The following is a 17,734-nucleotide window of genomic DNA, read 5'->3' on the forward strand; positions in this document are numbered from 1 at the left end:
TTGGTGAACTGTGAGCACCACCCAATACATCATCTCAGACTATGGAAACGAAGGAGATCAGCAGAAGGATGTGGTCCTCATGGCCAAGCTATCAGTTCAAATTGGGACAAAAACTCCAGGGAGGTGTAGTGTGGAGATAGAGGGTGGCTTGGGGAAGGGAATGGGCCACTTGCTTCTGGCTGGATATAGTGTCTGGTACTAAAGCAGATTTGAATTGCGGTCTTTGCAGCAGAATGAAAGTTCTTCAGAGATCTCATTCTAGTTCAATATGCTACCAATGAATTTCATTAGAATGACTGTAGCAGATCGGAGCACAGGTATGTGCAGATTAAAATGAAAGCAGAATTCAGACCAAAATGGAAAACAAAACATTAGATGTATCACACAAAAATAAACCTAAAGAGAAACATGAAGAACACTATAACGCACAAATCAGTGATCCTCAAATTATTTTAAAAGAAATATCCTACTCATTATGGCTCAATACATGGTTCAACTACACAAGAATTTATGTAGCTCTGGCCCCACATGACTGACAGGCAGGTTTGACAATACCCAACTGGTCTATATCCTGTTCAGTGATGTGAATGTACTGCTCATGCGTCTGAATGTCAATGGCAATGTCAAATTGCTATAGAGATTTTTAAAGCTTATTCTCAGTTTCTGCACTTGCATCAATAGAGTGGGGAAAGTCATTGTCTGCAGAAGGATCCTCGTCCACAAATCACACTTACAGGGGTACTGGTTTGGGAGTTGGGCTCATTACATAACATTAAGCAGTCAACTTGTTTTTTTGGCTTCTGCACGGCAGACTCTTAATTTTTTGTATCCTTGAAGGCCATTTAGTTATTATCAGTTCAGTTTGGGGTCCCTGAAATGGGATTACGTAGATGTTCATTTAGCCCCACTGCTATTTCTTCATGCTGGGACATCAAGGACAATATCCCACACATGTAGGCACTGAATAAACAGTGGTGGGATGAATGAATGAAATTACAGCCCAGAACTGAGATATCAAGCATGCTTGGGGGCTAGAGATATCCAGGAAATAAACATCCAGTATGGACGGACATCAAAATAGAACTCTCATATAGAGGCAGGTGAGGAGGGCAGATGGAGAAGAACCAAGTTAAAAAAAAAAAAGAAGAGTGACTAATCACATTGTTTCCTGGCCTCACTGGTAAATAGGTGTCCACTGTGAATGACTGGAATTCAGTTAATATGGTTCTTGGGCCATGACAACATAGTCTTCCTGGTGGCATTTTCATATTGAACCAAGGCATTGGCTCACATCCATGCCAAGGTGAACCCTGGTTAGTCTGGAAACTACAGGAGAATTAACCTTAGTTGTTTTCCTTTTAATACTAGAATCTTGAGGAAGTACTTTAATATTTACTTATAATGTCTTATTAAAGAATTCTCTGACTTCCAGCAGTAGAGAGCTGAACGAATGCAAAATCAACTCTAACCTCCCTGAAATGTCTTGTCCCACCCCACACTCATTTGTCCTGCTTCCTGTCCCCTGTCCTTACCAGGCACACGGTGTAGCCCAAGGAATTGATGTGATTTAATGATGCAGAACTAACAACAATGATTAGTCATAATGATAGCTGCTATTTAGGGAGCACTATATGTGAGGTATTAGGCTAAGTGCTTAAAAACATGATCTTATTTAATTTTATCAAGAATCACATAAGTTTGCTCAAGAACAGAAATTTGGAAGGGCTAGTATTCTAGCCCAAATCTAGTATTCTAGCCCAAATATGTTAGACTCAAAATGTGGTCTTAACCACTGTATTATATATACTTAGGGTCTTGGATCCAAATAAAGACTCTTTCCTTTTGCCTTTAAGGTGTATGAACAAATTGAAAAGTGTATGGTGCGGGGGACTCTACACATCCAAGGCCAATATTTCTCATAAATGATGGAGCAGAGATTGTTCCTATTATTGAATGAATAAATGAATGAATGAATGACTATGGCTACCAATTGTGAACAAATCAAAATTAGCCAGTGAGGTTTTTATATCATGAGGACACTACACTTTCTGTTGGCATTTCACTGTACACCAAATACTGACATAATTTTGATGCCAGCTCACAAAATTCAAGATACAACCTAGTTACAAATTCTAAGACTAAATCTCAATTATATTTCAAACAAATGTGTACATACACACAGACACACCTGTCCTATATCCTGACTCCTTTGAAAAAAACACATTTTGCTTTTTTCCTAAATATTGCTTTTAATTTCCCAAATCTCCTAAATAATACAGATAAGGGACAAACACAAATCTTCACAAAGAGAACATAAATAGTTTGGGATATTCTCCAATCAGAGCTTATACCATTATTTTATTGTTATTTTTAGATATTCTATTTTCATCTGAAAATTTGTACACTCAGCTACCTAGGTCAACTGGTAGTTCCAAGGAGTGATTGAATTGTTTCCAGAAAAACTAAAGAACAACCATTTTTCGCTTAGAGGGGTAAATATAATCATGTGTTTCTGTCCCAATTACAAGAGTTTGCAAAAGTCCTTCATGGCTCATACAGAGGAGTCTTTATAAATTTTCATTAACATATCTTGTATGTGATTGCCAAATATTCAAATACCCAATTTAAAATTTTATCATGAGTCAAAATCCTTAAAGAAAAAATCAAAAGCATTTTTTTAAATGCTAAATTGAAAACAAATGGGAAGTTACATGAACTTGGACATTTAAAGACACAAATTTCTTTCTTGGACATTTAAAGACTAAGTTAAGAAGCAAAGATTTTGGGGAGCCCTAAGACAATAAAGCGATCAGCACAAAGACATCTGTCAGGGTGGAGGCGACCTGAGGTAAAGACCAGCTAAGTCGAATGCAATCAGGAACTTAGGCCAGTTTAACATATTTCTTATGAGGTGACCACCTCCTAAAACCATAATCTCGCCTTTCAGGATGATGACACAAGGATTTAATGAGTTAAAAACAACACCACCCACAACTTAAAACCTCTCTTTAGAATACAAATTGCCTATTTAGTTTAAAGGTAGCCTTGGAGATCCCATTAGCTGCTGGCACAATTGAGAAAGAAACATACACACACACAGACACATGTCCACATGTCAAAGCAAGTACTTCTATAATGATAGCAATGTCTGTTTTTACTCAGATTTTAAAATAGAATTAAAGCCAAAACTAACAACCTTTCTGCTAATTAGAGAAACGCAAACAATTCCCCAAGTGCCCCAACCCAACATGAAACTGAAATTAACTGCTTCCCTTTGGAACCCACTTATTTATTTATGTTTAAAAGAAGATTTGGGGATAAAGAAACTTCATAACAGAACCGTTGGAGAAAACACATGGACACTGAACACTGGAATACATGAAGACTAACCACATAGCTACAGCAAAGCATTTTTTTGGTCCTTGCTGAAATACTTGATAAGGTCTAGTAAAAATCTGCTTACCTTTACATTTCTTCTCTTCCGTTTGAAAGGTCTGGGCACTTGGGACACTCTGATCATTCACATCGTCATGGTCCAGATGGAATATGGAGCTAGTCCAAGTGGGCTGGATGAGATGTGGCGATGTTTGTTCATTTTTCAATGTGCTGTGCCTCTCCGAATGGCTCTTCCTATGGAGGCAGGCTTCAGACATTCCTACTAGCTTCCAGTCGTGTTCGTGGTCTGGACAGTGCTTCGGTTTGTCCCAGGCTGGAAGGCCATTTTCTGGAGGGTTGAAAAATACATGATGATGAGCTGTTGGCATTGTCAAGGTTTGGTTGAGATGCACTGCTGGAAGGCAAGTTGTTTCTCAATTCTTTTGGGCTGACGGTGTTCACATGCATCTCCGTTTGACAGCAGTGATAAGATGCAGAATTTGTCAGCCTTGGGCATAGAGCCACCATGGTTGAACTGCCAGTCAGACTAATCAACCCTTATGTTTAGTTCTTCCCTGGGAAGGCTGTACTTTCGCCTGTCTCACTTCCACGGCAATGTCACAAGAGCAAGTTTACACCGATTTATGTCACTGCTTAGGTGACCATTTGAGGTCAGGAGGGTCAGGGCTGGTCGTGAAGACATTTCAGATCCTTAGGACATAAAACATCCAGGATTCAGCCTTGTTTGACTTGGGCTTTATCGCAGGCTGACCTGAGGGGCACCCTGTTACTTAAGTGGGACATGTTCACGTGGCTACACTGAGTGACAACTTTGTTTTCCTTCTCCCTCTAATACCTAAAAGAAGGAGGCTGGATCTTGTACATGGTTTCAATGTAGTCTCAAATTGGCAATGAGATCTGATGAAGGACAGCAGGTGGTACTTTAGTTTGGGGTGAATTAAGAGTCCCAATGATAGACTGATAAGCCCTAAATCTCTTTGGTTGAGGTATAGAAAATTATTGATGTATATTGTGTTGTTGTTTTTCTATTCAGTTGATATGGACTTGAAGATCAGCCCTCTAAAATATGGGGAATGATGGAAATTATATAATGAAAACTTTATCACATTAACCTTCCCTAGTGGTGAATTTTACCCCCTTAATAAAGATATACTGTACATGGATATAAAGTAGAAAGTAAAAATGAGCAAGCTAATACACATATTTGTATAGGCATACACATTAAAAAACACAATCCATCTAGTCATCCATATTTCCAAAAATTTTTAGGCTACTGCCTGTCAAAATGAGAAAAAATATTACATAAACACAGTTCTACTTTTAAAGCAATCACATACAGAGATTGAAAGACTATAATTTGTAAGTGAATGTTTTATGCTGAATTTACCAAAGGACTATAGATATCCATATTAGAAAGACAAGTCCATTCTGACCTGTGCATAGTACTGGGAATTTTCAAACATTTAAAATGTTGTTTAAATTATTTAACACACGGGTTAAAAATAGTTTAGGTTTTCAAAAGCACCCTCTCTAAAGCTACTACATGTCTTCAGTTGATGTTTGTTGGTCAGGATGGTTTCTCTGAAAGTATAATCTATCAGTCACTTTTGGAAGTTACATTTACCCTTCAGGGTCTTCAGTTACTATGTGAAAATCCTGGTACCCACACACTCCATTTCTATTCCAGAACAAGACCTTGAACAAACACAACAATAAAGTCATACATATGATTTCCTTGTCATAGTAAATGGAAATGCTGTGGCTCGAAATATTCTACCTTGTCCAGTAAGCAATAATCCCTTTTAAAAAAAGTCATACAATATGATAGCTTTTGGATGTAACATTTGCTCTTATTCAGAGAAGAGCCCTGAAAATGCACTCTACAGAGAGCTTTTGGCATTGTAGAGGTCAGTGAAACAAACATGGGTCCTTTCTCCTTAGAGTTTATATGGCATTCTTCAATGCATGGTCCGGACTCAACCATGCCAACCACTGGTGCAATTACAGGCACTTATGCTCATGATCCATTAAAAGGAAACAGATTGAGATCTTGGGGGATTGTATTGCATTTCAGACTCAACATATCTATGTAGAATCCATTCAAATACCTATTATCCATAAGGGTTTGAGGTTTTCATGAGCTAAGTATACAGTTACTGAATGCAAGAGTTAATTCTGGGCCCAAAGAGATTCATTTTGTTTCTACAGACATGAAAAACCTCACCCATGCACGTTTCTGCGATGTCTACTTTATTTTCTGGGACTCTCTAAGTTCTCAGTAAATTGCATCTGGCTTAAGCAATGTTAAAAGTCACCATGCTACTTTGTAAAACCTCCAATATTTCGTGTTTTCTACAGAAATTCTTAAAATTAGGTATTAATATCTCTGCCTTAACAGAAATGAAGAAATACAGCCTAACTGGGTCATCACTGCTCCCTAGTGAGGGAGCTAGTGAACAGGCTTGGATGAGAGATGCTGAAAGGGACTCCACTCAAGGGGACAATTCCTCCTTAGAGTACAGCCTTTCCCCTGGGCCAGCAAGAGCGGTTTTTTTTTCTATACAAGGGAGGCTGTATTAGGGATGAGGTAGGGGATAGGATTGCCTTCCATTTTCCTAAGAAAGGAGGCTGAGATGGTTTGGGAAAAGGGTTTTATTCGTGGGAGGCATTTACGGGCTCATAATTACTGTCTGTAATTACATTCATGATAATGATATTAGTTGCTTAATTGGCAGGTTTATTGGTTGGGGACACTGCTGGGAAACCTGGGGACTGAGAAGTTCTGGTTGGGTCCTGGGAAAACTACAGGGATTTATTTAAGAAACATTCTTGGTTTTCATCCTCCCCAAAACAGGAGCGGGGGGGAGGGGGTGCATATACAATTCCTATACATTCCCAAAGAGGGAGAAGGCACCTATTACACCAGACTCCTTAAATCCTGCCTATTGGGTATGCTTTCATTGGGTTGACTATAAGTTACCTCCACATACGTTTGCTTGGTAATAATGGTTTTCAGGAATTTTCTGTTATTTCTATGTCTAATGGTTATATCCTCTGGTTCCCCCCCGAATCAAACCAATGAGATATATTTTTAGAGGAATTAAAATATCAAAGGTTAAGTCAATGATTCTCAAACTTTGGTGAGAATCAGGATCATCCATGGCGCTATGAAAGACCACGAAGACCAGGCTTGTTGAAGTAGGATGGGGCCCGGGCATTGGTATATTTACTAAGTCCTCCAGAAGATTCTGATACAATAGAGTTTGAGATCCATGGGGGTAAGAAAATCTAAGGTACAAAGACAAATTATTGGCAAGTTCTGGATAAGGCAGTTATGTCCTTCACTATAAAACTCTAATGTTTTACAGTCTTGGAGTAAATGTGTTATGATAAAAAATTCATCAATTCTTTTGAGATCATGTGAAGCATTAAAGTCAGATGTTAATTGGATATTACTTATAGAGTACAGGTATATGTGTAACCAAATTTCACTCAAAAATCCTGTTGTTTTGAGCATTATTAGAGACACAATGTACACAGTAGTAGAAATACATTTTTTTTTTTTTTTAAAAAAGGGGGGTATCTTGTTACTCAGGTGAAGTATAAACCCTTTGCTTCTTCTTCTTTTTTTTTTAATATATTTTATTGATTCTTTACAGAGAGGAAGGGAGAGAGACAGAGAGTTAGAAACATCGATGAGAGAGAAACATCGATCAGCTGCCTCCTGCACATCTCCCACTGGGGATGTGCCCGCAACCCAGGTACATGCCCTTGACCGGAATCGAACCCGGGACTCTTCAGTCCGCAGGCCGACGCTCTATCCACTGAGCCAAACTGGTTTCGGCAACCCTTTGCTTCTTAATAGATCCCAGCTAACATCTGACTTTTAATACTTCATATTCTAGGTACCAAGACACTTAACCAGTCATGATGCAAATTAATAAATAAGTAAAATCAAAGAAAATAACAAGGTGGGGACATGTGAACTATTACTGAAATAACTTCTACATATTGGCCCCTGTGTCTCGGGGAGTTTAGATGGGAATGACTGCATTTGCACTAGATGGCCATAATTCTAGTGCCTTTGAATGACATAGTACTGCTCCAAAGGGTTCCTTTGCGAAGGAGAAATAAGCATAAATCTCAGTAACGTAACTACCTACAGCCTATCTCTGGAAATTTCATTAATGATGATAGAAAATAAATCTGTCCATCAAAAAAGGGAGAATTATATGAAAATATTCAAGTATTTCAGGACACCAAAGCAAGCTGTCACCTAGAAAAGCGCCAAGGCAGAGGAAGTAGGATTATGACAAAGGGTTCAGAAAGGGTCAGCTGAGAAGGTAGGGATTTCAAGGCACTCATTCTAAGAGTGTTTACTTTGCATGAAAAGGCCATCAATATTAGGAGAATGTGTATATAAAATGCTTTGCAAATTCAGGGAGTATGCAGAATTATCACTGTGTAGGATCAGGCTATTAAATATGATGTCTCTAATTTCCATTTCAATTTTTTTACTTCAACCCATACGTTTTAGCCTTGTTGAATTCTCAGACTATGTACATATCACCCTATTTTTAGCTGTGGGGTCATGTAGAACAGGAGACGAATTTTTGACTGAGCATTTACTATGGACCAGGTAGTGAGCTAGACACTTATTCATCGTTGTGAACACCTCAGGAAGTACATAATGGTATACTGCTTGATTGACAAGGAACCTAAAATTCAGAGAAGCACTTCATCTGCTCTTTCATATTTTTCCTACTGTTAACAGACTCATCTCATTATTTGACTTAACTTGATGAGTGGCCATTGGCCTATTAATAGTGATCATTTGATTAGTACTTTGAAATTTCTTTGTTAAGTATGTTTATTGTCTTATTCAATTTTCCCAATTACTCATTTGTATTCACCACTGGTCTCTTAGCTTTCACTCTCAGCCACCAACAATCCATTGTCTGCAGAATAGCCCAAATGAGCTTTTAAAAATATACATTAGAGCAGTGGTTCTCAACCTTCCTAATGCCGTGACCCTTTAATACAGTTCCTCATATTGTGGTGACCCCCAACCATAAAATTATTTTCGTTGCTACTTCATAACTGTAATTTTGCTACTGTTATGAATCATAATGTAAATATCTGATATGCAGGATGTATTTTCATTGTTACAAATTGAACATAATTAAAGCATAGTGATTAATCACAAAAACAATATGTAATTATATATGTGTTTTCTGATGGTCTTAGGCGACCCCTGAGAAAGGGTCGTTCGACCCCCAAAGGGGTCGCGACCCACAGGTTGAGAACCGCTGCTCCAAAGTCAAGTCTTCTTTAAGCATAATTTTCAAAGAAAGGAGTTTGATAAGTGACTTCATACTACTATGTGAAGGCTGAGAACCTGGGAGGAGTCATCGCTCCCAGCAGAAGTCGTGTTTTAGAAAGGATGCCTGGAAGGTGTAGGGCCACGGCCCAAGAAATGAATGTCTAAAATTGGATTCCTGCCTGCTGTGCAAGGCAGGTGCGAGAGGCATTTTGGTGAAGTGGGCATTTCCTTTAAGGCTGGCCTGACTATCTTCATACCTGGCTTGCTTAGCAGCTTGATGGATCAGACAACATAATAATGAAAACAGAGGTTGGATTCCTACTCAACCTTCCAGGCCTCGCTTGTTTAAGCTTTCTTAAAAGCATCCATCTACCCTCCAAACTTCCATAACACTTTCCATGTATCTTCCTTCCTCCATGTGCTACTTTTACCTCATGACATAATAATTTACATTTATTTATAATTTCCTTATTTTTTTGGTAAAACAGTGTCTACCCGGCACAACATCCTAATTAATATTTATTGTCCCCCTAATAATCTGGTAACTTTGCAAAGAGAAAACAACATCCTCGTCACAGAGTCTATGCCTCTTTTCTTACCTGAAAGCTACTGGTAAGTAACAAGAACTCACCACTACTAAAATCAGTGCAATGCAGATTTTCTACTATGAGTGGTATTATCTTCCCTTATCTGCTAGTGCAAAAGAAAAGGGTTTTGCTTTTTAGAGGCAGGATAGTAAGTATGATAGTGCTCTGCTAGTCAAGGTTCAAATTCTGGCTTTGCCACTTATTGGTTGTGTGACTTTGGGCTAACTAACTGTTCTCCCTCTTTGGGTTTCTCTCCTGAATATCTATGATACTTGTCTCTTTTCTGTAAGGCAAGGATGTACCATGTCCTGCCTGTATTGTGTCAATGGTATTGTGGACAAAAAAAGGGGCCCCTGACAAGCTCAGGAAAGGCCTGCATGGCGGGTCTTGCAAGCTCAAGAGACCTCAAGTAACCACGAAAGATGGTCTGAAATTAAAAACCTTTAGTTAAAAAGCAGTTTATAGTGGGTAGTCATGTCCTAGGCAAGTATCTTCCTTGACAAAGATCTTTACTGAACTTACTGTCTTTTTGCATCTAAGATAACATACTTGTGAAATGTCATGGTAACTTGTAACTTCCCTTTTTCCGGACCCCTCAGGGCACAACCAAATGCGCCTGCACACCAGGGCAGAGCCCACAAATCCTCTCATTGTTACTGAGTTAGTTGTTGATTGTTAACTATCCTGTACTCAGCAAGTAGAAGTATGTGTCCATCATTTACTTTTTATCCAATCCCAGAGATTTCCCCCGTTTTGCTTTCTCCTGCCCCTCTAATCTATCACCAACGGATTTCACGTAACCCACTTATGTCTCCTCCTTTGACTGTAATGTATAAAACAAGATGAAAAACTGCCATTCTCCAGAGCATTATACCCAATATATTGGATAATATTGCTTCCCGGCAATTATCAACAGTTTGGCTCAAATAAATTCAAAAAATTATTAACAGGTTTGAATGTTTTTTATGATAACAGTATCCACACCTCCCCTCTCCCCCATTACTGGACTCCAATTAACTTAATCTGTCTCTCAATTCCCACAGCTATAGGCACTCACATAACAATGCCAAGAAATAGGTAGTGTGTCTGTCATTTTAACCAATGAGAAAACAAGGGTGGAGAGATGTTAACAGGTGATTCCCATGTTTCTATTTAGAGTGTGTTACAATATACCCCAGTACTGTAATTACTAGTTCACCTGTTTTAAGTTTGTGAGCTCCTTAATAGCTGAGACCATGGCTTGTTTAGCTATGTACCCCAGCATGTAGCATGGGGACTGGTCCATTAATGAATGCTCACTGCCTTGAGTGGAATTTAATTAAACTTGGCAGCCCTCTGCATCTCTCTCCCACCCCTTTGCAGCCCAGTGGGAAATAGGAATCAATATTTCTTCTCTTTGTGCTTGTTCCATGCTCCAGCTTCTCAGATAAGTGCCCTTGCTCATTACCTTCTCTTGGTCCCATACTGTTTCCGCAAATCGTCTCTTTCTTCACTTCCCCTCTTCCCAAGTGCTATGTGCCTGTGACTATGTCAAGATCTGCAGCAGAGGTCCCTAAAGAAACTGGATGCTGTGGTTTGACAAGAAAATGCTACCCCTTTATTTAGGTTTTCTTTGAAAATTTATGGATGGATGGATGGACGGAATACTGGGGAGCATGTACTGTGCTCGAACATTCCAATAGGAGTGTATACCTCTGGAGATCGACTCTGCTGTTTTACTTCAGAGACCTGATAAACCCGGACCTGCTGAGGCCCTTGGTCAGCCGCTGTCTGGTTGCATGAACTGTGTCCTCAGAAATATTTTCTTGTAGGCACAGTCTTGCAAAATTAGCCTCTTTGTTCGGGTAGGCTGTTTTCCATTGCTATATGGTTTTGTCTTTCTTTTACTGGGCACCTGCCTATTAACTTTCCCTCTTGCTGAGGCTGGCCTTCTCTGGCCCTGTGTGCAGCTGAATTTACATTTGCTATCGCGGAGGGTTTCTCTTGTTTCATTGGCAGCGTTTCTCAGTCCATTAAGTGCTTGAGATCTGGGCGCTGCTAAGAGAGAAACAAATCTTTTCCTTATCTGGCTGCTCCAACTTCTCCAGTTTTCCTGTCTATTCCATTAGGCAATCACCATCCAGATGAAAAACAATCATCAGAGCTATAGAAACCTCACATAATTATTCTGAAACTAGACGCTACAATGATAATCTCTTGATAATAAGTTAAAACCATTAAAATTTTTTTTTTTGACAAGTGTGCATTTAGAACCTTTCTTTAAAGTTTAGTGTGAAACACAGTGAAAAGATCATGGTGGAAATGCCACTTGGAATTTCACTGCATGAAAACATGGCGGTGACCACGTTCATGGGCAACACCTTATAATTATTTAACCACATCCGAACGCGTTGGCGGCTGGAACACTGACCAGAGCCCCAAAGACTGGGCGAGTGCTCTCCGGAGGGCACAATGGACTCCTCCCCCAGGAATGGGTACTTGGTTTTCCATAATTCATACCCATTTGATCAGAGAAGCCTCAGGTCGGATGACTCAAACTTGGAGGTAATTACTCTAAAGGCCAGGGTGATTCCATTTAGGATATTAGAAAAGCTACAGCTGTTGCAGAAACATTCCTATTAAAGAGCCACAAATGCACATAAAAGGGAACAGATGTTTGCTGCCAGGATTAGATTTCTCCTGCATGAAAGTTCAGATCATAATATTTATTCTTGTTGCCAATCTGAACCCACATTTTTGGAAAAAAAAACACACACAAAAAAAACCCAACACAAAACAACAAAAACCAAAACAAAGCCCAAAACAAAACATGAGGTAGCCTATAAGAGCGACCCCATTTTATGTTCCCAAGCTTGAAATACCCCTTCCAAAAGTAGCAAATGCATGGGAATCTTTTCTAACTTTGGAAACCAGACTGGGGCATAATTTGTGGAAAAAGAATACACTTTGAGATGTACAATTTCTGAAATGGAAAGACATAGTGTGACTCTTCGATGAGCAGGTCAATATTATACATCACAATCTAAAGCAGCGGTTCTCAACCTGTGGGTCGAACGATCCTTTCACAGGGGTCGCCTAAGACCATCCTGCATATCAGATATTTACATTACGATTCATAACAGTAGCAAAATTACTGTTATGAAGTAGAAATGAAAATAATTTTATGGTTGGGTCACAACATGAGGAACTGTATTTTAAGGGCCAGAAGGTTGAGAACCACTGCAGGGAGTCTCCTTACTTGGCTGCAAAGCACACATATTCTTTCCGTCACACCCAGGGATTAACAACATGGACAAAAATATACACTGGTGTCAAAGTCTACAGATTCCCCTTCACTACCATTTTCCATTGATATATTTTTGTGCATATAAGTAACTATGAAGAATTCATTTAGGCAGGACACACTTCAATCTGGAAAGGTTTGCTTTTTCCTTTCATTCAGGAACAGAAATGCTGCCACCGCATGCGCACCTCCTCACTCTGCCCTTCAGCAGGTAAGCTTTGAGATAGGCCAGGACTCCTTGGGAGAAGGCGCTTCCGGGCTTTTTTTCAGGCCCTTAGAATATTGCTAAATCCATCAAACCCACGCTTCATGAAGTGGGCCCTAGTGGTATGACAGCCCCTGGAGATGGTATGCTCCACTGGAGGATCTGGCTTAGCAGCATCTGTACCTCAGAGTTCCTGTCCCAGTAGCAGAAATGGTGTGGAGGATTCAATTGTTTCCCACCTGCCTGTCTTGTGGAAGAGAATTTAGCATTGCAGGAGGGCCACACTGCTTGGTGCCATCTATTCTATGATGTTTTTACAGTTCAGGAGAATCAAGAGAAGTAAGTGGGATTTCTATTGTCCTTTTCATACCTTTTTTTTTTTTTTTTTAACTTTTCAGTTACTTAAAGTAGAGCTGATGAGCCTGGGGCTGGAGAGGGGTGTCTGGCAATGGTTCCCCAAAGGCCTGCCTCTCTCCAACCTGCTTGCCCCCATCGAGGGCCAGGTGTGCCACCTTGTGCCCTCCATCCTCAAATGGCTCATGAGTTTCCAAGCCCTGGTTACTGGAAGTGTAGTTGAGAATCTGCAGCATTTGTATCACCTGGGAGCTTGTTAGAAATGCGGGATTCTGGCCACAGAATTGATGAGTCAAAATCTGCAATTTAATAAGATTGTCGTGTGATTCACATGCACATTGATGTTTGAGGCACTGTGCTACGGACACAGTCTCCATTTAAAGTAGATAGAATTTGTTAAACATGTGAGGTTACCCAATTGAAAATATTTACTATACACAGAGAAGATTTTTCCCATTCAGGAATCAAAGGGGAAAGTAGTGTTTGATGGATTGCAGGTTAGGGAAGTGAGGATGATGGGTATTTAATGTCTTTATTTCCCAAGTGATTAGCTGATAAATTTGGTTCATTAAATGGAAAAATCCCAAACACCAAGAAATCTGATTAGAATTTTATCTTTTTAAGATTTTCCTCCATGGAGACAGCCAATGAAATAATAAACAAATAGGTAATATTTAATGTATGCTTCCTATATGCCAGGCACCCATTCTGAACACTTTAAATTCAATCTTCACAAAAACTCTGTGAAGTAGAAATATTACCCTCATTTATTTTTAGATGAGGAAACTGGGGCACAGAGAGGTTAAACAACTTGCCCAAGGTCACACAGTGACTAAATGATAAAGTCAGGATCTGAACTCAAGGAGGTCTAGCCAACCACATCAGCCCTTTAGCTGCTAATAGGAAGTCAACACCAAATGACTTAGATGATCCTCACAGGCAAAATAACTAAATTCTATGGACTAGAATATATAATGAGAGGTTTAAAATAAAGAAACTAAAGCTCAGAGTGGTCACTTTCTTACTCAAAGTCACCCAGACAGAGGAAGAGCTGAGATGGGTCTTTTGATTCTTTGTCCCATGATCTTTTAACTGAAAAAATATGGTTTTAGGTAGACCACAAGGATTTATTGCTCCATCTCAACACTGTTCAAATTCTGACATTTTCACTCTATACCTCAAACACTAAGAGCTGTTTTTCTAATTAAAATGTCTTTTCTTCCAGTAAATTTATCAAACAAGAGACAGCTGTGCACGGAGTGATTCTGTTTCCCAGTGAGGATTTTTCAAAGAGTTAACGTTGCCTAGCCAGTGTGGCTCAGTGGTTGAGCATTGACCTGTGAATCAGGAGGTCACAGTTCGGTTTGCTTCCCTGTCGGTGCACATGCCTGGGTTTGGGCTTGATCCCCAGTGTTGGGCATGCAGAAGGCTGCCAATCGGTGATTCTCCCTCATCATTGATGGTTCTGTCTCTTTCTCCCTCTCCATTCCTCTCTGAGTCAATAAAAAAATATTTTTTTAAAAGTTAATATTTATGGTGGTATGGGCTCTGCCTCCAAGCGACCAAAGAACTTATAAAAAAGGCAAAAATAAGCAAATAATTACAACATCCAAGCTAATAAAGAATTGATTTGTGTTCTAGATGCTCATCTGAAAGGTTAAAAGGACAATAAATAATTTAGAACTGACAAAGGGATGATTTCATTTTGAGTTTATGATAGTGACAGCTAACCCGTGTAGAAGGCCTACTATGTGCAAGGCAGGATGCATACTATTTTACTCATTACAACAATGGTTGTGAAGAAGGTATTGTCAGCTCATTTCACAGGTGAGGAAACTTTAGCTGAGAGAGCTGAAGATGTTGCCCAAAGTTATAGGCAGTGAATAGGAAGCTGTTTTCATAACCACTATACTACATTCTACAGGCGAGACAATTGCCCAGAGAAATAAATAATTTCCTCACAAGTCACAAAGCTCGTTAAAAGGCAGAGCTGTGCCTGGAGGTTCCTCAAGATGGGCCAAGCTGCCCTGATGGGAAATCCTATGGAAATTATGATGGACCTTCTCTTAGCACAAATATTGCTTTGAGAGAGATTCATCTATTTCCTCAGGAAACTTGGCTTCAGAAAGCAAAATCTCTCCTCCAAAAGAATGGAGTCAAAGGGCATGTTTATTTAGAAATGTAGGAAGGACATTATGTCCAAATGATTTGCCTGATTTCGACCATAAAACTTTAGTGTCTGAGAACATTGATGCTGAGAACTTGAAAGGCATGATGTTTTAGGGAAAAACAAGAAAGGTCACAGCTTAAGATACAAACATTTACAGCTTTATGGAAGTCTGGCCTATTTTCTGACCAAATAGTAACCAAAAGAATGAAAAGTATTGGGCTATTAGCAATTATCCTGTTTGTCTGCCATATGTCTACAGATGACAGCTTTGCAGAGCAAACTGAGCTACTGAAATGGTGGTACCAAAGTGCTCCTCAACCTAAATACATGTTCTCATTGCTATGTTTATTTAGAATGATATGGCAAGTAAAGTGGCAAGTGTCACGAAATGATCCAAGCTTGCTACCCTAAGCAGAATGGGCAGTGTACTCCCTGGGACTGCCTCATTTACCACAGCCTCAATTCTAGGGTTACATTTACTTGGAAAGATGAGAAAAGGGGGGGGGGTGGAGGAAGGACACTGTCAAAGTGAGGCAGGGGCTTCCTATATGTCACCTCTGTATGAGGGTTATTTGGTGGATCCATATATTGATTCAAAAGGAGATACAGAGACTGTAGTTATCATAAGTGCCTATGGGGCTGTCCTAGGCTGGCAGTCCTCAGCCAGGTTTTCTGCCTTCCTGGGGACAGTTGGAAGTGTCCGGAGACATTTTTGGCAGTCATAACTTGATTGTATGTGTGTGCCCTACTGACATCTAGTGGGTAGAGGCCAGGGATGCTGCTAAATATCTTACAATGCACAGGCTAGCCCCCACAACAAAGACGTGTCCATCCCCAAATGTCAATAGTGCTGAAGTTGAGGAAACCAGCCTTAGGCAAAATTGTGAGGTGACTGAGTTTCTTGGGGTCTCTGATTCAAAGTGGTTATGGAATGCATCAAATCCATCCTCTAATGTATTTGAAGTAAGGTAACAGGACAGCTGCTTTTGTCTCCTTCAGCTTTTCTGGCAGGGATGGTGCATTTGGCCTGGAGATACTGAGGAGATGGTGGTGGTTGATGATGGCATCTACCATTTATTACTTGAGGCTAGCAATGTTTCAGCCACGGTGTTGAGCACATTACGTTATTTCTTTTGACCCTTACACTAATATTGAAATAAAAAATGATCACCTCCATTTCACAGATGGAGAAACCGAGTATTAAGAAAGGAAAAGCAACTACCCAAGGTCACAGCTGAAGAGGGGGAGCCACACTGGACCTTAGGTGGACCTAACCACAGGCCTGTGCCCTGGGCCCCTCCATTGCATTTTAAGGGGTCAGCAATGCAGATATGGTTTGGGGGCATTAAAAATGGCTGGTGCAGAGATAACTAGAGTGAAGATGATATATACCTTCCTGGTTCAGAGGCATATTGTCCTCATCATTTTCCTGGCACCCATGCCATCCTGCACTTAAAAGAAAGACATAAAAGCAAATAAGAGAAATAAAACAGAGCCTCATAGAAAGGATGAAACAAGGGAGTAAAAAAATAGGCAGGCTTTCAAACAAAACAAATAGAAAGCTGCTCTGTCCTATTTAGAAATCATAGGACGCAATAAAACAAGAGCTGAGAGACAAGGAGTCAAGGAGGGCCATAGAGAGGTGAGGGTCCCCCCCCCCCCACCCCCCCACCCCCGGTGGGGGAGAGCCTTGGCCAGAAGAGCGAGGCCTCAGCAATGCGGGGGATGCAGATACTGTCCTCTTGCTTCTTGTGAGAGGTCTGCACGCTCTTCCTGACCGGTCAGCAAGCAGGAGGAGCCACTGCAGCCTTCCTGCCCGCTGGTCCCAGCGACCCATGTACCACCTCTGAAGACCTTCCTCTGATTTGCAACGGATGCTTTACAATGTAAAGGCCACCAACCCCACAGAGGGCTTTCAGCTTTGATGTTTCTCTGTTTACTTTTGTTGGAACCGAACCAGTATTTGTTTGTAGCTCAAATCATTATGATTTAAGACCTTGCACATTAAACATGACTCACAGAATTCTCACCCTGTCAATTCAATCCCAAACAATAGGAACAACTGAGACATTTTCTACTTGACCTTTCAGTCTCTCAGACATATCATTATTCCATAAATTATTCTATCAAGGATTTCTGGGACAAACTTGTCTTCATAGCTTAGATGCACAGGGCCAAAAAAAATATCAAATTTTCAGATTGTGTATTGAAGAAGCAAGAGCACTCACATTTAGCCCTGGCTCGTTTGGCTCAGTGGATAGAGCATTGGCCTGTGGACTGAGGAGTCCCAGGTTTGATTCCAGTCGAGGGCACGTGCCCGGGTTGTGGGTTTGGTTCCTAGTGGGGGCATGCAGGAGGCAGCCCATCGATGATTCTGTCATCATTGATGTTTCTATCTCTCTCTCTCCTTCTCCCT

The 17,734-nt window shown here is 40.3% G+C and overlaps 1 protein-coding gene across 6 annotated transcripts in view; it reads right to left on the bottom strand.

The window, feature by feature from the left end:
- Nucleotides 1-17,734, bottom strand: part of THRB (thyroid hormone receptor beta) — a 283,184-nt gene that overhangs the window by 45,879 nt on the left and 219,571 nt on the right. For 4 of the 6 annotated variants that reach the window (XM_059664089.1, XM_059664087.1, XM_059664086.1 and 1 more), the window contains one exon: nt 3,464-3,724. The exons of 1 other annotated variant lie outside the window; for it this stretch is intronic. In XM_059664089.1, coding sequence (XP_059520072.1) covers nt 3,464-3,653 — 190 coding nt within the window. In that variant the 5' untranslated portion in view covers nt 3,654-3,724. Of the gene's footprint in view, nt 1-3,463; nt 3,725-16,710; nt 16,746-17,734 lie in introns of those variants that run through there. One more of the 6 variants, XM_059664085.1, reaches the window with a different exon arrangement.

This window comes from Myotis daubentonii, chromosome 14 (genome assembly GCF_963259705.1).
Source record: "Myotis daubentonii chromosome 14, mMyoDau2.1, whole genome shotgun sequence".
Classification (NCBI taxonomy): Eukaryota; Metazoa; Chordata; class Mammalia; order Chiroptera; family Vespertilionidae; genus Myotis; species Myotis daubentonii.